The 21097-nt window shown below is 28.7% G+C and overlaps 1 protein-coding gene and 1 pseudogene across 1 annotated transcript; one reads left to right on the top strand and one right to left on the bottom strand.

Moving 5' to 3' along the window:
• Positions 1-9636: 9636 nt before the first annotated feature.
• Positions 9637-10293, bottom strand: LOC118042948 (eukaryotic peptide chain release factor subunit 1-3-like; annotated as a pseudogene).
• Positions 10294-14355: 4062 nt separating this feature from the next.
• On the top strand, positions 14356-17508 carry LOC118042633 (OVARIAN TUMOR DOMAIN-containing deubiquitinating enzyme 1). Its single transcript, XM_035050343.2, has 9 exons — positions 14356-14696; positions 14797-14862; positions 14947-15030; positions 15147-15269; positions 15946-15998; positions 16217-16266; positions 16330-16430; positions 16773-17056; positions 17187-17508. The coding sequence occupies exons 1-8, from the start codon at positions 14583-14585 to the stop codon at positions 17037-17039; spliced, it is 858 nt and encodes a 285-aa protein (XP_034906234.1). The 5' UTR covers positions 14356-14582; the 3' UTR covers positions 17040-17056; positions 17187-17508.
• Positions 17509-21097: the final 3589 nt, after the last annotated feature.

Here is a 21097-nt window from a genome sequence, read left to right as displayed (position 1 = left end):
ATTATTATTAATTTATCTAACACATACTTAAAAAAAATTAGTCACCCACACACTGCCATTTCACGAATTACAACCTACATATAGTGTCATTTCACCTATAACAACCCACACATGTAGTGTCATTTCGCCAATCACAACCTACATACACATTGTTATTTCACTAATTACAAATCAAATCACATAATCAATAATCAAACCAATTAGCAGAACAACATATCAACAAATTAAGAAAATTTTCAAAGTTCAAAATCAACCTTTTAGATAAGTGGAAGTTGTTGGGGCCTTAGAATAATGTTGGAATACAGTGGCGACACTTGTACCCAAGGGCTATCGTCACTAGAGAGGGTTGCCACTGTATGGATTGGGAACTCCTCAATCCTTTCTTTATTTCCTCATCGACAAAAGGCAAATTAACACTTTATGAAAGAGATTGAGGTTAGGAAAGCTTTGGCCTTTTCTTTTCTCTTTCAAACTCTCTCTCTCTCTCTTTTATTACTAAATATTGTTGCCACTATTGATATGAAAGATTAATGTATGGATTAAACAATAATAAAAACAAATGTCAAGGTTAGAGGATCCACCAATGATATTTCAAACAAATATAGTATAAACTTTTATTACTCAATTTGAAAACTACACACGATGGAGGTTCCAATCGGATGATTTGTCATTAATAGCTCATTATAAATTATTAACATGATCATATTAATTATCTTATTTACATAACACTAAACTTTTAAATATTGTCAGGAATTCATGATGTTAACTGATGTTAACAACAAATCAAGTTCCTTTCATAGCCCAGGTGTAGGTAATACCTTGGGCTATGAGAGTGCCAAGCATTTGCTGTACCAAGTGTTATACAACACAAATCTAGATTAACCATTTAACAAGCAAGGTATTAAGAATTAGTAAGATAAAAAGATAAGACATGTTAATATTAAACATTAAGATCCATGTTGAGTTTACACTATATTTATTCTTACACCATTAATGTAACCTTTTTAGCTTGACATAATAAACTTAGCTAAACATAATGAAGAAGAGAAACATAAATAAACAAAACAAGAACATAAAGAAAATACAAGTTAACTAAGTAAAGGAAAGGAAATGAAAAGCATAAACAAGATATTAATGAAAACAAAACTTAAAAATTACAAAAAAAAAAATATAAAGAGAGAAATAAAGAGCATGAACTTGATCTGAACAACCAAGCTAACCAAATGCATGGAAAATGCCTCCTTTTATAGGCCAAAATTCAGAATTATTGATTTGATGACTAATTGTTGAGTGGGTGGCCAACTTTTGACTTGGTGAAAATCCTTATCTTCTTGTCTGAATAAAAAAAAAAATGATACCATCCGAACTGGGTCCACTTAAAAACATGAAAGTTGTAGGAAATTGTCTTAGCTTTTCAGAAAAAAAAAATAGAGGTCATTTGGACTTCTAGAACTCCAGATATGGGCCAAATATTGAACAGTGTTCGGGCTACAAAACAGATTCAAATTTCTCCATTGTTGCTATAATTTGGACTTGAAAACGGCCTTTTTAGATCTTGATGTCCAAATGAAAATTGTAGGCCTATGTCTTACCAAATTTGTGTAAAACTTTGAGATTATTTGGACATCTAGAACTTGAGATATGACCCAATTATCGAATAGTGTTCGAGTTTGGACTGCACCAACGTCTCTTTTCTAAGCTTCACCCTTCTTTGTCCTTTCAATTTCCATACTTGAACTCATCAATCAATCCTTTGATTTATGTGATAGGCCTGCATTTAAGATGAATATTTACCATATATTAAGGAATTTTATAGTATTAGACTTTTTATTATAAAACATGCTTTAGTTAAGGAGTTATCGATACTTTAAGTGTAAAATGATGATATAAAACCTTGATAAATATGCACTTTTAAGTGCTAATCAGTGACTTTTTCCGGTGGGGAAGGAGACTAAAGGCAAAATGAGTGGTCAACATTGATACTGATTAATGGAGAAGGGGTTGTCCCTAGTGATGGATAAAAGAGAGGCTGAAACAGTTGTCAAAAATGTATTTTTAATGATGTAAACTCGGATAGTAAAAACAAATCATAAAATCATAAGTAATTTTTCTTTTCAACAAATTTGAATTTCACCTTTAATGTCAAGTGGACAATGACTTAACACTATCAATTAAAGTTTACCCTCTATTTGAATTGAACCTATAATCTTAGTTGAACCAAACTGGAAAACCCTTCCACCTCAGTTGCAGTTTAACATTTCTCAAAATAGTTGATGCCTTAATGGGTTATGCAAATCAAATACTCATCATAGTTTAATTTTATAGAGAATCTATTTTTTTTTAATTTCTAATTTAAATTTTGAAAAAATGACCGCCAACATTTTAAATTTTAAAATTTTAAATTTTTAAAAAATAACCGCCAACATTTTAAGATTTCAAAATTTGAAAAAATAATCCATTTATAAATATTCTCATATACCTTAATATTTTTTTCTCATAATTTTATTCTCTCCGATCTTTATTATATTTCATTAAAATTTATCATGAATCATTCTAATTTTAATTTTTATGATGCTTTTAATTTTGATGATGACATTCATGTGTTCGCTTTTCAAATTGATACAACTGTGGTTGCTGAAGAAGAATCGAATAATCAAGGGCGGAAAATAGGGTATTATGACTCTATTCTTGATCATAATATTGTCAATCGTAATAGAAAGAAAGCTGAGTTAAGGTTATATAATGATTATTTTGCTGAAAATCCTAAATTCACTGAAAGTCAATTTCAAAGAAGATTTAGGATGAGTCGTCATCTTTTTCTTCGGATCGCAAATGCAGTGGAAGCTCATAATCTATATTTCAAAAAAAGGGCAAATGCTCTTGGTGTTCTTGGTTTATCTTGACTTTCAAAGGATGTAGAGCGGGCATTTAGGGTGCTCCAATCTCATTTTGCAATTGTACAGGAACCTATTCGATACCGGGATGAAAAAATGCTTGGAAATATTATGAAAGCTTGCATAATAATGCATAATATGATTATTGAGGATGAAGGAGCAATGAACTTTGGATTTTACCATGAACGTGAAGTCAATTCCTTTATATCAGTGTCACATGGTGAAATACCAGAACTACATGATTTTCTTCAAACTCATAATTGAATCAGAGATAGAGCAACTAGCTTTCAACTACAAGAAGATTTGGTTGAATATTTGTGGGAATAATATGGTAAGGAGTGGAATCATTAGATTTGTACTTCTTATGTCATCATAAGTTTCAAGTTTTTTATGTTTTTTTTTTCATTATAGTTGTTATCTTTTAAGTTAATTAATCCTACTTATTGTTGTTAAGTGTTAAAAGAACTTCAAAAAAGTATTATGAATTGATACCACTTTATAACAATATATTTAAAATAACCAAGAAATTTCTATATATTTAATTAAAAATACATTACATTAAACAATAAATCAATCTAGTTAATGAAAAATTAAAACCCCTCTTTTGCATAATTTCTAACTTTTTATTTTGAAAATACGCTGCAGAAATGAGATCCAAATTAGAAATATCCATTTTTATAATTTGTTCTTCTTTCTTAATCCTGTCTAATTCTTGTTTCTCTTAACTGTGTTGAATCATCATAGCTTGTTGCTCTAACATAATTTTTATGTCTTGCTTCTTCTTATCCTCAATTTCAATTAAAGTATCCCTGAATTGTTGTAAGAGATTTGTTACAATTACCTCCTCAACTTTATCTTTTCCTTATTTACATTTAAGTCGTTCCTTTGCATCTTGATAAATCAACGGTTCATTGTCTTCTCCTAAACTAACAGAACCAAGGGTAAATGGAGCTGATGAAGTTGGACTTGCATTGACATCACTTTTGTGTTTCTTGTTTGACCTTTGGTGTTGAATTGCATTCTCAAATTGCCAAATGTGTTCTTTTCTTAAGATAACCCAACAATGTTCTAGTTGAAATCGTTTGCCAACACAAAAAACATACATTTATCAAACATCATTAATCTGGTAAAAAATTAGAGAAATTAAATAATGTTAAATATGTGTTAAATAATTTAACATGAAAATGAACATTAAAATTACCCTTAATTTTTTGGTCATTCCACTTTGCTGACAATTTTTAATTTAAGTAACAAATCCAATAAATTTACCGACTTCTCTTTTTATTTCTTGCCATCTACTTAAGATCCTTATTTGGGAACAATTATTTAAGTTTCCTCCATTATTTACAAAGTAAGCATGTACTCGAGCCCAAAACTGTTTTGTTTATTATTCAACTCCTGTAATTGGATCCTTGCTTGTATTTAGCTATATAGAGACAAATAAATAATCTTCCTCTAGTGAGAAGTTTTTACTTCTTTGTGATTTTTTTATTGTATGAACATTTAAATTCGAGTATGTTAAGTCATCAATTAATTGATTAGAATCACTTGGTTGAGAGAGAATATCTTCTGACTCACTCATAAGAAAGTTGGTAAAAGAGCTTGGAAAATTTGAATCCATCTATATTTAAAAAAAAAGAAAAAAAAACTTAAGTTAAAACCTTATAAAAGAGGGTAAAGGAAGCTCACATTCAATGTTTAGCAATTTTATAGTTTCCATACATGTGAATTAATAATTTTGTCTAGCAATTTTGTAGTTTTCAGGTTTAATTATATTTTCAACAAGATAAAATATAATTGACCTCAAATTAAAACATATAATCAAAAATAAATTTTAAATATGTTACTCTATATTTTTATCAATATCAGCTACCATTATTACTTCTTCTCTATTTTGTTAAAGATAACAACATAAATAAAAATTGTCTTTCTTAACCCATATCAAAAAAATAAAATAAAAAAGAAATAAAAATCATCACAAATATCAAATTAACAACAAAAGGTCAAAAAAATTAAGAGATATAAAGGAGAAAATAGAAAAAGCTTTTGAAAAAGTATACCTTTTAATTTCAGCTAATTAACACAACCGATGTTATTAATTAACCGGAGAATAATTGATTCTTGTTTTTCTAAATTTAAAAAAAGGATGAGGCATAATACAAAATTTTAAAATTTACAAGTTTCTTTCATTCTATTTTTAAAGAACAAAAAATAAATTGCTGGCCAACAGCTATAAAAATAGTTGTTGGCCAACAATCATTTTCTTTTGCTATTTTTACATAGAAATGGCTCTTCAAAAGATAAATAGTTATTTTAACTTTTCATTTAGCTTTCTTGTATTGGAAATGCTCTAGTAATATCCAAAGAAATTTATACAAAATTTATTTAAATAAAAAAAACAACAAAATTCATTTTCAGGGTTGGAGTTTGACCTTTGAGAACAACTATAGACCTCTGGAATCTGCTGGAAGAGGAATGAACAGTACTAGTGGCACTTATGTTGCATATGCTGGAAGAGAATCACCATTGCTAGCGCGTCGTTGCAAGCGCCGACGAGACCTGGGAGCTCATTGTCATAGCTGGAAACGAAGAAGACGAAAACTAGCAGGGGGGGAAGCGGGATTTAATTAAAACCAATTGTAACAACGACTGCGTTTTGTGCATTCTGAGGCGCTGATTGAGTAAGCTTGTTAGGATGGCCACGTGTAGCCACGATGGCTATAGAGAACGAATAGATTTTACCTTTAACGCTAAGATTGTTTTCCAGAAAATGATTTTAGAAAACTATTTTTCAAATTTTTTTATATTTATTTGTTATTAGTAAAGTTGGTTAACAAAAAACACTTCTTAGTAAAAAAAATTTTGCTTAGTTTTCAGGAAAGTGTTATCCTGAAAAATTTGGACAGAAAACACTTTTTATAAGTTGTGAAAAAATTAAAAATATTAAATTATTTACCATTTATATCTAATTTGGTCTTCAAACTTTTGATTGCTATATATATATATATATATATATATATATATATATATATATATATTTTGAATATTTTTTTTCAATTTCCCCTCTTAAAATTTAATTTTTTATATTAACTTTGATCATCATTTTTATAATTATTACTTGCTTGTTCCTTATCATTTTTTTTATTGAAATTTGTTATCTATTAAATTTGGTCCTTTTTCTTTTAATTGTTACTTATTTTATTTGAAATGATTTATGAAATATTAATTATTATTATTATTTTAATTTCTTTATCTTTCATTTTATTTTATTTTTTAAATTTGATCTTTATTATTTTAATTATTATTTATTTTATTTAAGATAATTTATGAAATTATATATTTTTTAATTTCATTATTATTCAACCTTTTAATTTGTAAAATTTATTCCTCATTATTTTAATAGACTTGAAAAAAATAAAATATTAATAAGTTATTTTCCAGCTCATTTTTCATGATATAACCTAACACTAGAAAATATTTTTCAACTTATTTTTTATTATACTATTAAATATCAAAACATAATTTATTTTTCTAAAATTTACTTTTTCAAAATTCACATTGCAATAAACAAACGGGCTATTCCATGAGGATTGGAACAGCAGTATATAGAAAAATATAACAGAAATGAAAGAATCTCTCCCTAATTCTCTCGTCTTCCTCTTCCTGTCTTTTTCTCTCTAAACTCATGCCGTGTGCGTGAATACGGTTCCCTTCCCTTCGTCCCCATTCATTTTGTCCTCCATTGCTTTACCTCAAGGTTTACCAGTTTTTAACCCGCAGCACTCGTGATAACCTTCATGTGGTAGACCAGTCCTTCCTCTTCCTGCTGACACCGATGGTGAGGCTCACGACTGCCAGAGAAAGGAGATCAGCTGAGTTAAAATTCTTGCTTCGTTCTCTCTCTACTGTAATTTTTCTTCCTCTTTGATTCTTCTCTTTACAGGTTACAAATGGTGATGTCACCAGTGGAGGAGGTTGGGTGGCTGGCCGAAGCTGCTGGTGGAGTGTCTGTCACAATGTTGGTTTCCTTCTCTTTTCTTCTTCCTCGCTTCTTTCTTTCTCTCAATAGCTGTTTTTATTTGACTTGTAGGTGCTTGCGTGGAGGATTTTTTATGACGGAGATTTGTTGTTGAGGCGCATAGGAGATATGGTAGTCGACAGAGGAGAGAAAGGCTGGTGTTTGGGTTGAAAATGAAGGGAGGCAGCGGATAGGAGGAGCTGGTGGTGACCGATGAAGCTCGCGGTGCTAGTCTGCCATGAACAATGGAGGAAAATATGGTGGTTCTTTGTTTTGGTGTTTTAAAGGAGAGGGAGGGATGGTTTTTTTGTCCTCCCCAAAGAAGGAGGCTAGTTTTTAGGCTTTTATTTTTTTTTCTCTTCCCAAGAGTGAGAGCTGGGATGTCACGGGTTTTAGCTTCTTTTTTTTTTCTTTTTTAACAGCGAGTTTGAGAGTTTAATTATGTTTTTTTTAATATTTTTTATTTAGAAAAATATGTTAATAATATTTTTTTATTTTTTAAAAATAATTTTTAAAATTAATATATCAAAATAATTTAAAAATATCAAAAATATATTAATTTAAAATAAAAAGAAATAAATTATTTCAAAAACGCTTTTTAAATTTAGTGTTGTATGCTTTTTTATTATTATTTTTTTTTGAAATTTTAAGAGAATGTTTGCTTAGGTGAAAATGTCAGGTCATTTTTATTATATATATATATATATATTTATTTATTTTTTTTTATTTTTTTTTTGAAATGTTGTTTTGATTTTGGCTATTTATATTTCTTTTAATCTTTTTACTTTTTAGATCTGTTCTCCTGTCTTCTATATTGGTTTAGAGTGTTCTTTTACCTTCTAAATTTTTCTAGACAATCCACTCTCGTAAGCCAATTTTAATTTTATCTCTTTCCTTTTACTATTATTATTATTTTAAGAATGAATTAGTCCTAATATTTTTTTTTAAAATTACATTATAATCACTAAAAAAAATTTGTTTGATTGATCTTTCCTTCTCTTCTTTTTTCTTCTGAATTTTTTTTTGAAAAAATTGTCAATGCAAAAAAAAAATACATGAAATGGTCAGAAATTATAAAATTACCAAAAATTAGTCAAATCATGTCAAAAACGTATTTTCAGTAAAATTTGATATCTTTCCAATTTTAAAAAAAATATGTTGAAAACACGGGTAAAAAATGAGTGATAACAATTATTTTCGTTTTACAAGATTTACATTGCAACGACAAGAAAAAATTAGTTTTTTATTTTATTTTGTATAAAAAAAAACCACATAAAAATTAAATGAAAGGATTAAACTTTGGATCAATATAAAGAATAAAAAAATCAATTTGAAAGCCAGATCATCATAGAATGATAAGCTTAGAATACATGTGAAAATAGATAATTTAGGATTGACATAATTGCAAGGATCAACTTGGTATCCATTACCTTAGATCCATACCCCTTGGTCATTGGACTTGCTCTTGTAATTTGAAAATTTATTTATTTTAATTTTTACAAGTGTAGCTCAACTTGTTAAATTCTAAATTTGTTTTGTAAAAATTATCAATTCAAGTCCCACAAACTTTAGAATCACTAAAAACTTACATGGTTGTTAACTTCAGGACCCGTAAGATTAGTTAAGAGATGTGAAAATTAACCCAAAGCATCTACATTAATAAAAATAATAATTTATTTTGAAATATAATACACCGTGTTGTCATGTCAATAAGTGGCCTACCCATAAAGTTTTGAAATTTAAGAAACTCACTAGAATTGTTTCTTGAAATCATGATTATTTTATAGAATGATTAACTCAAGGAAGTAATTTTTTTAATCATAAAGTTTAATTTGACTTACTTGTCCATCATGAAACTTGGCTAGAGGTGTCATTATTGTTGGACAGTGATACAACTTCTGATATTTGGTTGAATTCCAATTATACATGATCAAACTTCAAAGAGAGTAAAATTCTTAGTATAGGTTGAATTTTGATGCAAGACTGAACTTCCAAGTACACGTTGAATTTTGACACTGAGACACTGAGATCAAAATCTTGATACTAGTTTGAATTTTGGTGATGAAGGATCAAACTTATTAAAAAGTAAATTTCTTAGCACTATGTTAAATTTTATTGACACAGGGATCGAAATTCCTGTACTGGTTCGAATTTCAGTGAAGTAGACTCAAATTTTTTTTATTGGTTCAAATGCCAATGATGTTTGCTGACGTGTGCTTGGTAGTGTGAAGTACATTTAATATTCATCAATAAAATCTTCTTGATATATATGATGATTCTTAAACTTTTAAGGATATTTTAACCAAATCAAATGTTTTAACGCAATGGATATTTTACTTTCTTGAAGGCCCCTGGAGAAAGGTCTTTCACACTGCTGCAGGGAGAGAACCGATAGATCCCAAGAAAGTCAGTCCCACGTCAGAATTCCAAGCTTGAAGCTGCAGCAAGAGACATCAAGGAAATTAGAGCTAGCTTCTCAGTGACCGTCCAGAACAGCTTGAATGCATGAGTAGCTGTTAACGAAACAAAAATCTATCCTGGAGCAACTTCCAACACACACATGATCGATTTTCAAAGCAGTATAACTAGAAATTTCAACTCTGTCACAAATTTATGGTTCATTCATTTATTTGAAGACTAGCTGTCCTCCATCACTGAGCATGAAAAACAAAGCACCTTAAAGAAGAAGCTAATATGTAGAAGCTTCAATAAATATTGCTGGCATCACAATGAAGAGATTGAAGAGCAATGAAAATGAGTTCCTCTACAAGAATCTGATCCTTCCTCTGAGTTATCTGTGAAAATCTCAAGCAAGCAGCCGAATTGCGGGTACTCATCTGCAAAACCATTCCAGAAGGGACTTTTCATCTTCAACCTCCGAGTCAGATGAGGCGGTTGAATTCTGAAGGTTGCTCTGGTCGCCCTGTTGCTAATCTGACTTGTTTAAAAATGCTTTATTATAATCTAAATCTCACAAATCTGACTTGTTTAAGAATCCGATTTATATCCAAATCTTCCCAGATAATCAGTACTGTCTGGAAAGCACCCATCTCCAGAACCTTCATGGTATCATCCAAGCCATACACTAACTTTCCATCATCCTGACTGACTTCTTCCAAGAACTTACCAATCAAGCGCTTCTCCTTTACGGACTTAACATTGGATAGAATCTCCAAGGAAAACTCAGTGGCTTGATTGAAGCCGTTTTCTCCACCACATGAGACATCTACACTTTTAATACTCCAGCCTGTAGCCAAAGATCAAACAAGTCAAATCGGCTCAGTTCTGTTTTAAAGCAAGCAGAACCAGCAAGTATTAATCCAACAACAGTGGAGGATCTATAAAATGCTTTGTAGCAAGTTCCGCTGCCTTCCTGACATATGATTATCCATCTAGATGTTATGTTCAAGGTGTTAAAGATGATAATGGTAAAGTAATTAGGGAAGATAATGGATTTACTGAGTTAAAGAACAACAATATTTTTTGTGTTAATTTTGGTCATTGTATTTTAAATATTTTTTTAATAATAATCTAAATTTTTATTTTATAAATTGATGTCTGAATATTGTTTTACACGTATACAAAGACATATAAAGAAAGAAAAGTATAAAACCATGTAAATATAACTTATAATAATAAAATTATAAAGTGATAACTAAATAGAAAAAAAAACTAAAAAAAATATAAATAGTGATATGAAAAATTAGATTAGTGTTGAAGAATATGTTTGATATTGTGTATTTTTTACTGTGAAAATTTATTTTTTTTAGGAAGTGTTTGGGAACGCGGTTGAAACCGCGTTCTTGATGTGCTGATATTAAAAATAATTTTTAAAAAATAAAAAAATATTATTAACATATATTTTAATATAAAAAATTATTTGAAAGGTAACTGACATTATTCTGCCAAACATATTATTAGTGTATTAGTATATTAGTAGTAATCATTTTAATTTAATACGCAGGGACCGCAAACCCTTTAAAATATAATTGTTTTGTTATCAAAAATTTATTTCTCTATCTTTTTAATAGGCAGGGACCGGAAACCCGTAAAAATCTATTTTTTTTTTTTTTTATCAAAGTAAAAATCTATTTTTTTATACTCTTCTTTCACGTGTTAAATATCCGGTAGGGCTTTGTTGGCTGTGAAAGCGTGTGTGTGTATTGTTTGAAATTGTACGGTAGTTGTTATTTTTTAAAATATTTTTATTTAAAAATATATTAAAATAATATTATTTTTTATTTTTAATATTAATATATCAAGGTGATTTAAATTTATTAAAAAATTAACTTTAAAAAATTTCAAAAATATTTTTTGAACAAAAAATAAAGATACTCTTACTCCAAAGATCAGTTAACTTTAATTAAAAAATAGCATTTTCAATTTCACGCTTTCACGCATTAAAAATTCAAAATATTCCAATATCTCTTCAAATTCCTTTTCAGAATAAAAAATTTCTAAGTTTTTCTCTTTTCCCTTATGCCATCACAATGACTCTATTTCTAATTCTGTACTTACCACGTAGTTTTAACTTTTAAGTGTATTGCTAATTAATTAAAATTTAATGAAAAATATATTAAAAAGTTAGGAAAAATCAAAACTTTTTATTTACCACAAAAAAAAAACTAGATAACCACATAAAAATATATTTAAACATTGCAAGTGTGTTTTAAAAAAAAAAAAAATAACATGTAAGGATCAACCAGAAGTAACTTGATCAACATAGAAAGTCCAAAGGCTGCTTGAACAACAAGAAACAAATAGTTTGGCTAGAAAAACTTTCAAAAATGATATTTTAAAATATATATATATATATATATATATATATATATATATAGATGTCAAACATATTAGATTGACCCCTGCCAGTGGCGGAGCCACAATGGAGATTAAGGGGGCAATTGCCCCTTTAATCTTTATATATAAATAAATAAATAAATAAATAAATATTTATTTATTTATTAGAATTTTAATATAATAACTTAAAAAGTTTAATTTTTTTTATTAATTACTAATTGATCCAAGCTTCTTTTTTTTTTTTTGAATTATTGTCTTCCTTTTATGAAAATTTTCTTTAAATTCTAAACTATTAATTAAGTAAGTAATCTTTTATACTTTATGTTTTAAGTGAGTTTCTTTCATTTTTCTATTTATTTCATTGTCTAATTTTAGTTTTATTCCTTAATAATTAGTTATTAAAAATGTTAGACTTTATTATAATTTATAGATTTGTTAAATTAATATGTACATGAAAAAAATATTATATGCATATGAATATGAATTGAAATGGGTTTTGATGAATTAATATGTATTTTGTTATGAATTTCACATGAAAAATTATGGTGATCAACTTACTAGTAATTAAAAATAAAGTACTCAACAACTCAAAAAATTAGAGATACAATAAAAAAAAATTAAAAATATATATTAATATTTATATTTAACCCACTTTTATAAAACAACAAGTCAACAAAGAATTGTTGCTAATAATTTCATTAGTCCCTGGAAGATTTAGAAATAGATAAATGAGAGTTTAATTGTATATATTTAGAAAGAATATCTTTAATAAAATTAAAAATAAAGTCATTATGAAACAGTTTTAAAATATAAAAACTCAAAAGAATCATTATAATATAAGTTTTTTTATTTTAAAAATATTCTTAAATTAATTTTACTTGACATGAGTTATTACATTTATTTTAAATTAATTTCTCTATATATAATACATGTTTATATAGAATATAATATCAAGTATTTATTAATAATTTGCCCTCTCATTTAAAATTTTCTGGCTCTCTGCCACTGACCCCTAGTCAACCCAAGTTAACATGTAAAATCTATTACCTGAATCATGAAATCATGATAACCTAATAGAAAGTAAATCAAAAAAATATATTGAAGTTCAATTCTCAATTGACTCAGTATTGAAGAATAAAATTGAAAAGAAAATCAATTAAAAAACTCGAATCAGCTCGGGTTAACCTATTAAACCTAGATCACGAGACTTGGATAACCCAGTGAAAAACAAAAAAAAAATATGAAGCTCAATCAAATTTAATGATGAAACTAAAAGGCAAATCAATTAAAAAAAAAGACTCAATACAACCCAAACCAACCCGCCAAACGTTTTGATCAATTCATGAGACTAGAATAACTTTATAGAAAACAAATTGAAACAAATTGTGAAACTTAATTCTTAATCTACTCAAATGCTGAATAATGAAATTAAAAAAAATAGTACAAAAGGAGCAAAAAAAACCTAAATATATCGGGTTAACCTATAAAACTTGCAATATGAGTTACGAGACTACAATAACTTTATAAATAAAAATATAAAAATAAATTATAGTGTCCAATCTCAATATTGAATTTAAGTCTAATGTTTATATATATATATATATATATATATATATATATATATATATATATATTGTTCCAATCAGCAATACTTCATGATGTTAAATTTTCAGTTAGCTTTGATTAATTGTATGCGACTCCATAAATAACTATTAATATATACTAGTTTACATATTTAGGCTATGCCGAGGGACCAAGCCTTTGCCAAACCTAAAAGAAGGTGTTCAAGTTTAATAAATTGTTCGACATTATTATTAAACTCGCCAATACAATTATTTTGGGTATTGATTTTCATTGAGATAAATTTTCCTATTAAAATATCTTTTATTTATCCTACTGAAGTCAATGTGTTTAACTTTAATCATTGGTTTTCTTAAAATAAATAAAAAAATTTATGATTTTTAAAACAAGTTAAAAATAAATATTAAAATAGTATGTCCATATTTCATGTATGATTGAAAGTAAAAAAAATCATAAATGTAATAAAAATAATGTTAAAAATGTATTTACAAATTTTAAGAATAAAAAAGCAATTTGAATTGAATTTCCATGAATAATTTATTACTAGTATTATTATTTTTATATTAGATATATAATAATAAATTATTAAAATGAAAATAAAAATAAAAATTCATAATTTAAAGGTGATGTTAATTGCAGCACAAAGTTTTTCTTCCTTATATGGGTAACCATCGTTGAAAGTTAATCTTTATTGAATATTTCATTTTAAATAATATTAAAAAAAAAAAAAAAAAACCAAAACGAATTGGCCGGATATGTGGATAACAATTTGCACAGGTAGGGGTAGCCCAACGCAAATATAAAGCCTTGTTTGTTTTGAGGTTGAAAGATATTTTTGTAAAAAAATATTTTTTTTATTTTTTTAATATATTAATATTAAAAATAAATTTGAAAAAAAAATATTATATAAATATATTTAAAAAAAAATAAAACAGTGAAAACCAACTAAAAATTACAATTTATACCTATAGCATGCCGGTAATGAATAAGAAACAATAATAAGAAAAAAAAAACAAAAAAAAAACGTATTTGCCTCGTCATAAAATAAAAATCAGGTAGGTAACTAATAATATCAGGAGAGAAATCGGTTTCTTTAGGAAAGCAAAACAAAAACAAAATTGGGAATTTAATCACTTGGGAAATCGATTTTTTTAGCAGAAATAATTAATTTAGTCAGGGTTTCAAGGTCTCGCCCCCTATTGAACAGAATCTTGATTTTCAGGTATACCGATCTCAACACTGTCAACCGCACCTTCATCTTCCAAAAGTCAAGAAAGAAACAGAAGGAGAAGATGCAGAATGAAGAACAGCTGACATGTAGAATCGAAGATTTGGCAAATTGTTGTGGAGGAGTAGATGATGATATCATGCAAAAGCAATCAAGTATCCCATTACTTGGGGACAAGGCAATTTCTCTCTTGTTTGAAATTCTTTAATTCTGTTTGAGTTTTTATTTGCATTTTAATTGAAAGGATATATCTTGGGCGATTGAATTTTTTACAACAGGAGCCTTTGTCTACATTAGCAGCCGAGTACCAATCTGCTAGTCCTATCTTGCTTGAGAAAATTAAGGTTGTTATCGTCATCACGTTTCTTGTTTTCTTTATGGCTGTCTTGAGTTAATGTACGAGTTGATTATTATTGCTGCTCGTGTAGGTTCTTGGTGACAAGTATGTTGCAATTAGACGAACACGTGGAGATGGGAATTGCTTCTTTCGAAGCTTTATGTTTTCGTACCTGGTAATGTCTTTTTAACTATTTGTTTGGTTTCTATCCTTGTGCTTTTTGTTTGAGGAGGAGGGAGAACAGTATGCGTAATTTACCCTTTTAAATAAGCTGTGGTTTTCTTGAGATAGGAACATATTTTGGAGACACAAGATGGGGCGGAAGTTGATCGTATCAAACTCAATGTTGAAGAATGTAGGAAAACACTGCAGAGTTTGGGTTATGTGGACTTCACGTTTGAGGATTTTTTTGCGGTAAATCTATCATGTGCATTCTGTTACTTTATGCAAGATGTACGTTTATTCATTTTTAAAACATTTTTGAACTCTTTCATTCAATCTTCTTTTTTTGTGTGCCGGTTCTGCAACAAAGACTTTGTTTAAGAATTAGTCCGTGGAGTGAACTGGAGTCAATACATGTGCAAATGTACAAACAAATTCAAAGGAAACTCAGTTTCAGAATATGATTTGGACATTTGAACTCCATGTTTGTAAGTTCTGTTGATTTGATGAATTGGAGTTATAGTTTCATTGCTGGCCCCTTCAGACATGAGGTGGACTTCTTTGGAAATATGGACCGTGATTTTAAGAACCACTTGAATAGCTCGTTCACATAAACATTATGGAAAACAAAGAAGGACGAGTATATATATATTATTTTTATAAGTGAGGCATAGATGAATTTAGTTAAGTTAATGCAAGCTCTTAATGTTATATTGAGATGCTGATGCCACCAAAATATTTTATATCTTGTTTCATTTCCTGCTCTATTCTTGAGATGAGAAGATTGATTTTTCTTTTGGGCTTTTAAGCAACAAGCTCTTAAGTCGTGACAAGCTTTCTTCATAGAAGCTTCTACCAAACCGTACCTGCCTTCAAGGCTTTCTTGCATTTAATCTGTAACTCAGATTTCATTGTGAAAAATATGCAGTTATTTCTTGAGCAGCTGGATGATGTACTTCAAGGAAATGAAAATTCAATAAGGTGTCCTTTCCTCCCCTGCTATGTCATGTCTGTTAACTGCTTAAAAAATACAACTTCATTGGAATTTTAAGCTCTCTAAATTACTCGTCAGCTCCTGCATTTTTATTTACAACCATGAACTGATGTGGTGCTTATGAGGCCAAAATGAGGTTGTGCTTGTTAATCCTAGTCAATCGACCTTTTTGAGCTCTAAACACAAATTTTATTTTCATTTTCAGTCACGAAGAGCTTCTAAATAGGAGTCGTGATCAATCTGTATCAGACTATGGTGAGTGTCTTGATGGTATGAATTAATGTTTGCGACCTTCTCCTGACAAATTTGGTTGGTTAGTTGTCATGTTTTTCAGATTTGTGACCACTGGAGAAATAAGAAAACGTTCTCAGTTTTTTGAACCCTTTATATTTGGATTGACGAACACAACAGTAGAGCAGGTTTGTTCAATGGATTATAGTTTCTGGTGTTACTTTCAAACATTTTCCATGCATTGTTAGTTTTATGCATTTAATGAAAAACAAGGATGAATTGATAGCTTTCACTAGCATAACTTAAACCAGTGTCATTTTACATCTAGTCCACAATTCTCCTTATTTTGTCTTTCAAAGTTTTACATTCCAAACCAAACACCATTAATAATTTGTTTAGTCTGTAATTTGATACCTTTTCTTGGTGTCAAATTCATCATAGTAGAAATCCAGTTTCATGTATTTCAGAAAGTTAGATAATGAATGCATAAAATCTTGGAGTTCCCATTTGATATATTTGTTTTGCCTTAGTTTTGCAAGTCATCAGTGGAACCTATGGGCGAAGAAAGTGACCACATGCACATTACTGCACTGTCAGATGCATTGGGTGTGCCAATTCGTGTTGTATACCTCGACCGCAGCTCTTGTGATGCAGGTGTTGTCAGTGTAAATCATCATGATTTCGTTCCTGCTCCAGGCAATCCCCCAAGTGCCACTAGTGCTAGTTCTGAGAGCATCAATCCCTTCATTACCTTGCTTTATCGTCCGGGTCACTATGACATTCTCTACCCGAAGTGATGCTTTCTGCAATTCTGGTAAGCTGCTCTCATCTTTTTGGTAATTGGTAGCTATGGTACATGGAACACTTGTGTATATGTGGTTGGGTGGGTGGATGGGACATCTTTTATGTTATTGAGTCTCACTTGTATATATTACGGAATGCAGACCATTAAAGAAGTCCGGGTGATGGAGGCTGTCAAGATCAATTTGAATCATGAAGAAACACAAGGTTGCAAAGCAAAGGCCTTAGCCTCATCTGTATTTGTGCTGTACATTGTGATAAATGTTCAAATGCTTCTGAATTGTGAGTGGGGGCCTAAATGCAGGTTGCCTGAAAGTTTCAGACAGTCATCTGTTCCAATTTAGGATGGAGCATGTCCTCACCTGGTGTTTAATCATATTTGTGAAATTGCATTTGCTGAAAGAGGAAGAAAACTGTTGATTCTAGAAAATCTGTCTAATGCATGCCCACCACTCTTTTCCACCACTACTTTGTTAGGGAATGAAACATAAGCAAACTTTGTGTTGCCATCATGGAGACTCAAGTCTTGATTTAGTTAGGAACTAAGTTACTTCCCGCAGCTATAACCAATTTTTTTCAAAGCAAAAAAAAGTCAAAAAGTCATGCAGAACTCTTTGATATTGTCATTAAACACAAACTTGAAACCCTCCAACCAACTCTTTGCCTTGCTCGGTTTCAAAGTGTTTAGGTGTGTTTTTCTTTTTTTATCTACAATTAATGATAAATGATAGTATTTTGAAACTAATAGATTGGATAGCTAAACATGAGCATGACAATATGTTTTCCATGTGCGAGTATATTTTGTCCCTCGGTGTTGTGTTTAATTTAGCTATGCTCGAGGCGTGGTTGAGCTATTTTTTTTTTTTTTTTTTTCCTTGTATTATGGTTTCTTTCCAATTGGGTTTCTATTGGGTAAAGTTGAGATAAAATTCAATATAAAATTGAAGAGTTATGGGAGAATCATGGGAAAAATTGAACAAGATTGAAAAAAATATATAAGAGTTAAAGAGTTAAGGTCTAAATTAAAGAGAAATTAGAAAATTAAGAACTAAATTAAATGAAAATAAAAAATATATATCTGATATGTGTGCCACATGCACCATGTGAGGAAGGTGGCCTTACTGTGATGGTACATGCAGCCTCTTTTAAGCTTTAATGGTGTCAATACTTGTGTTGTTAGAACTGTCTCAACGACATCTTTCTTTTATGATGATGCATGGTAAAAGAAGTGACTTTAGTGATATTTTTTGTGAAAGAGTTAAAATGTGATATGAAAAGATGAGATTTAAAAATTAAAACTTTGAGACAAAAAAAAAAAAGCAAAGAAAATAGTAAAAATGCCACATGAAAGCAGCCAAAGTTAGAAATTTTAAAAAACATGTCACATTTCTATAGTGATTTAATAGTTTAAAAACACCATTTTTTTTAGTGTTTTTGTTAATGGTCTTCGTTCCATTCCATAACGTGTTTGTCATTTAGGCTTAAAGTGCTCACTTTTCGGCTCTTGGTAATTTGAGGCTTTATTAGAGGTTATAATTTGTCCTCCTTTCATAAATTAGTTTAATTTGAAGCTAATTCCAGCCTTCATGTGTATTTAGTAACACGGTATATAATGCTTTTTAATAGTATTTTTTTAATTGAAAATATATTAAAAATAATTGTTTGAGATTGTTTTAAAAAAAAAAAATTAACATCAAGACATCAAAACTATTGAAAAAATATCTAAAAAAAATATTATTTAATATATTTTTTTATTTTCTTTTTATATTGATATCCCCATCTAATAACTTGAATCACAGGTTTAACAAATCGACCCGTGTTAATTTTATTTATTTTTTAATTGAATATTTTTTGTTTAATTTCATCGTCCAACAACTCAATATTTTTTTTTTATTTTTTTTTAATTGCATCCTTCAATATTAGGTTGCTTGAAAATTGAGTTTTGTATTTTTTTTATTTGATTTCTATAAATTTATCTTGATCTCAAGGATTTAGTTTATTTTCTTGATTTCAACCTTCAACTTTAGATCTATTAGAAATAGAGCTTCATAATTATTTTATTTTTATGAAATTATCCAAGTCTCATGAACTAGGTCACGAATTTAATTGGTTACCTTGAGATGACTTAAATTATATTATCGATTATAATCAAGATAAATTTATATTTGAATTCAATTAATAATGAATTAACAGATTCATATGATAAGTGGATTAGGACAATAAAAAATTGGATGCCAAATTCATTTAATTACATTAGTGATGCAAGTTTTTTTTTTTTGAAAAAAAGCACATATTTCTCTTAGTTATTTTTTATTATTTTTTTATTATGCATTATTATATTTTTTTAGTTTTTTATTATTATTTGAAAGAAATAGTTTTTCTATTTTATTTTTCTTATTTAATATTACTAGTTTTTTATCTTCTTTTTATATATATAAAGTGTTGTAATAGCTTTTTTACAAGTTAGATATGGATGAATAAAATTAAGTATTCCGATAGTCTCTTCGTAATCATGGTTTTCTTAGTCTTTGATGGTTTGCACTTGCAATCAACTTTATTATCCTTCGCTTATGTATGTGTCAAGTGATATTAGAGCCTAATGATTCCTAATATTTTTTGCTATGTGCTATCAATCATCATGGTTGGAGGTCGTAGAGAATGTGTATCAGAACTTAATAATTACAAGTAGTTAATTGTCTGTGTTGTTAAATAACCATAATTAAAAGATGTGGTTGTAAAACATGTTGTGCTTGTGTAAGAAAGGATGAGGAGGTTCCTTCTCAGGAAAGAGACATCTAAGAACTGTGGAAGAGGGTATGGTTGCGCATCTAGTGAGTTAGCGGATGGCTAAATTTGATCATCGGGAAGCATCACACACGCCTTCTTAATGTTACAAGCGCCACCCATTCGTCAGGAAAGAAAAAGAAAGCCAAAGAAATATCTCATGAAAAGATAAGAAATTGAAATTAAAACTACTATTACAATCCATAGTAAAAGGTCTTTTAATTTATAGTGATTTACCTGCATTATTTAACTCTTGTTATTATTACCTCGCATTTAAAAACAAAAGGAGAGAAAAAAGAATTGTATTTCTTGATAACAGGTTCATAACCCGGTAAACTAGTAATGGTGATACGGTTAGAAACATTTTTAGTTCTTTTAGGTACTACTAAACAAGGGTTCCATGCTAGGCTGCAAGTCAACTTAGATTTTTTTTAACATATAAAAAATGATGTCAAGGCAACACAAATGTTTATAAAAAAAGCAAAAAATATATGAGCCTTGGATCATTGACTCGACTGAATTTAATGAGTTTGACTAATTTAAATAAAATAAATAAAAAAATACAACAACAATAAATAAAATAACCAAAAACATTCACAACGTAAAACAAATTAAAAAACCCGAGTCAAGTCTATTCTGGTTAGCATGTTAAATATGCAATTTGATCGTGATACAAAGGTATTCTTATCGAAAGTAAACTGAGTAAAACTATGAAGTTTAATTATTAAACAACCCAATTCTTAAGGGAAAAATTGAAAAACAGTGAAAGACAAAGATCAATGTCAACCTATGTTAGCCTACTAGCCTCGCCACAATGGATATAGGATTAAGATAACCCCATAAAAATAAAAGTGAAAAAAAAAAACATGAAGACTAATTTCTAATAAATCAAATGTTGAAGGGAAAAAAAATCAACTTTAAAAAAGACAAAAAAACCAAAGTTAACCCATGTTAACCTTCAAAATATGTGACCTTGATCGTGAACCTAGGACTAACCCCAAGAAAAGCAAACCCTAAAACATAATGAAGCAAAACTCTAAATTAATAAAATATTAGAGGATAAAATTGATTAAAAAAAATCAATAAAAAGGGCTCAAACAAAAGAAATAGCAATAAAAAGAATGAAAACGGAATTTTATATAAAACTAATTTGAAATCAAATATTAAGGGATGAAATTGAAAACAAATTTTGATCAGAAAAATGATAAAAACAAACAACAATAAAAAAAATGATGATCAAATTTGATAAAAAAAAAAAAATGACACCTTT

The sequence above is a fragment of the Populus alba genome, chromosome 1 (genome assembly GCF_005239225.2).
Source record: "Populus alba chromosome 1, ASM523922v2, whole genome shotgun sequence".
NCBI classification, from domain to species: Eukaryota; Viridiplantae; Streptophyta; class Magnoliopsida; order Malpighiales; family Salicaceae; genus Populus; species Populus alba.
Note: the sequence above shows the minus strand (reverse complement) of the source record. Positions and strands in the feature narration are given on the sequence as shown.

Coding starts and splice junctions, on each gene's coding strand:
- LOC118042633 (XM_035050343.2), top strand. CDS start 14,583: ATGCAGAATGAAGAACAGCTGACATGTAGAATCGAAGATTTGGCAAAT. Junction 15,270..15,945: donor CGTTTGAGGATTTTTTTGCG/GTAAATCTATCA, acceptor AAAAATATGCAG/TTATTTCTTGAGCAGCTGGA. Junction 15,999..16,216: donor GGAAATGAAAATTCAATAAG/GTGTCCTTTCCT, acceptor TTTCATTTTCAG/TCACGAAGAGCTTCTAAATA.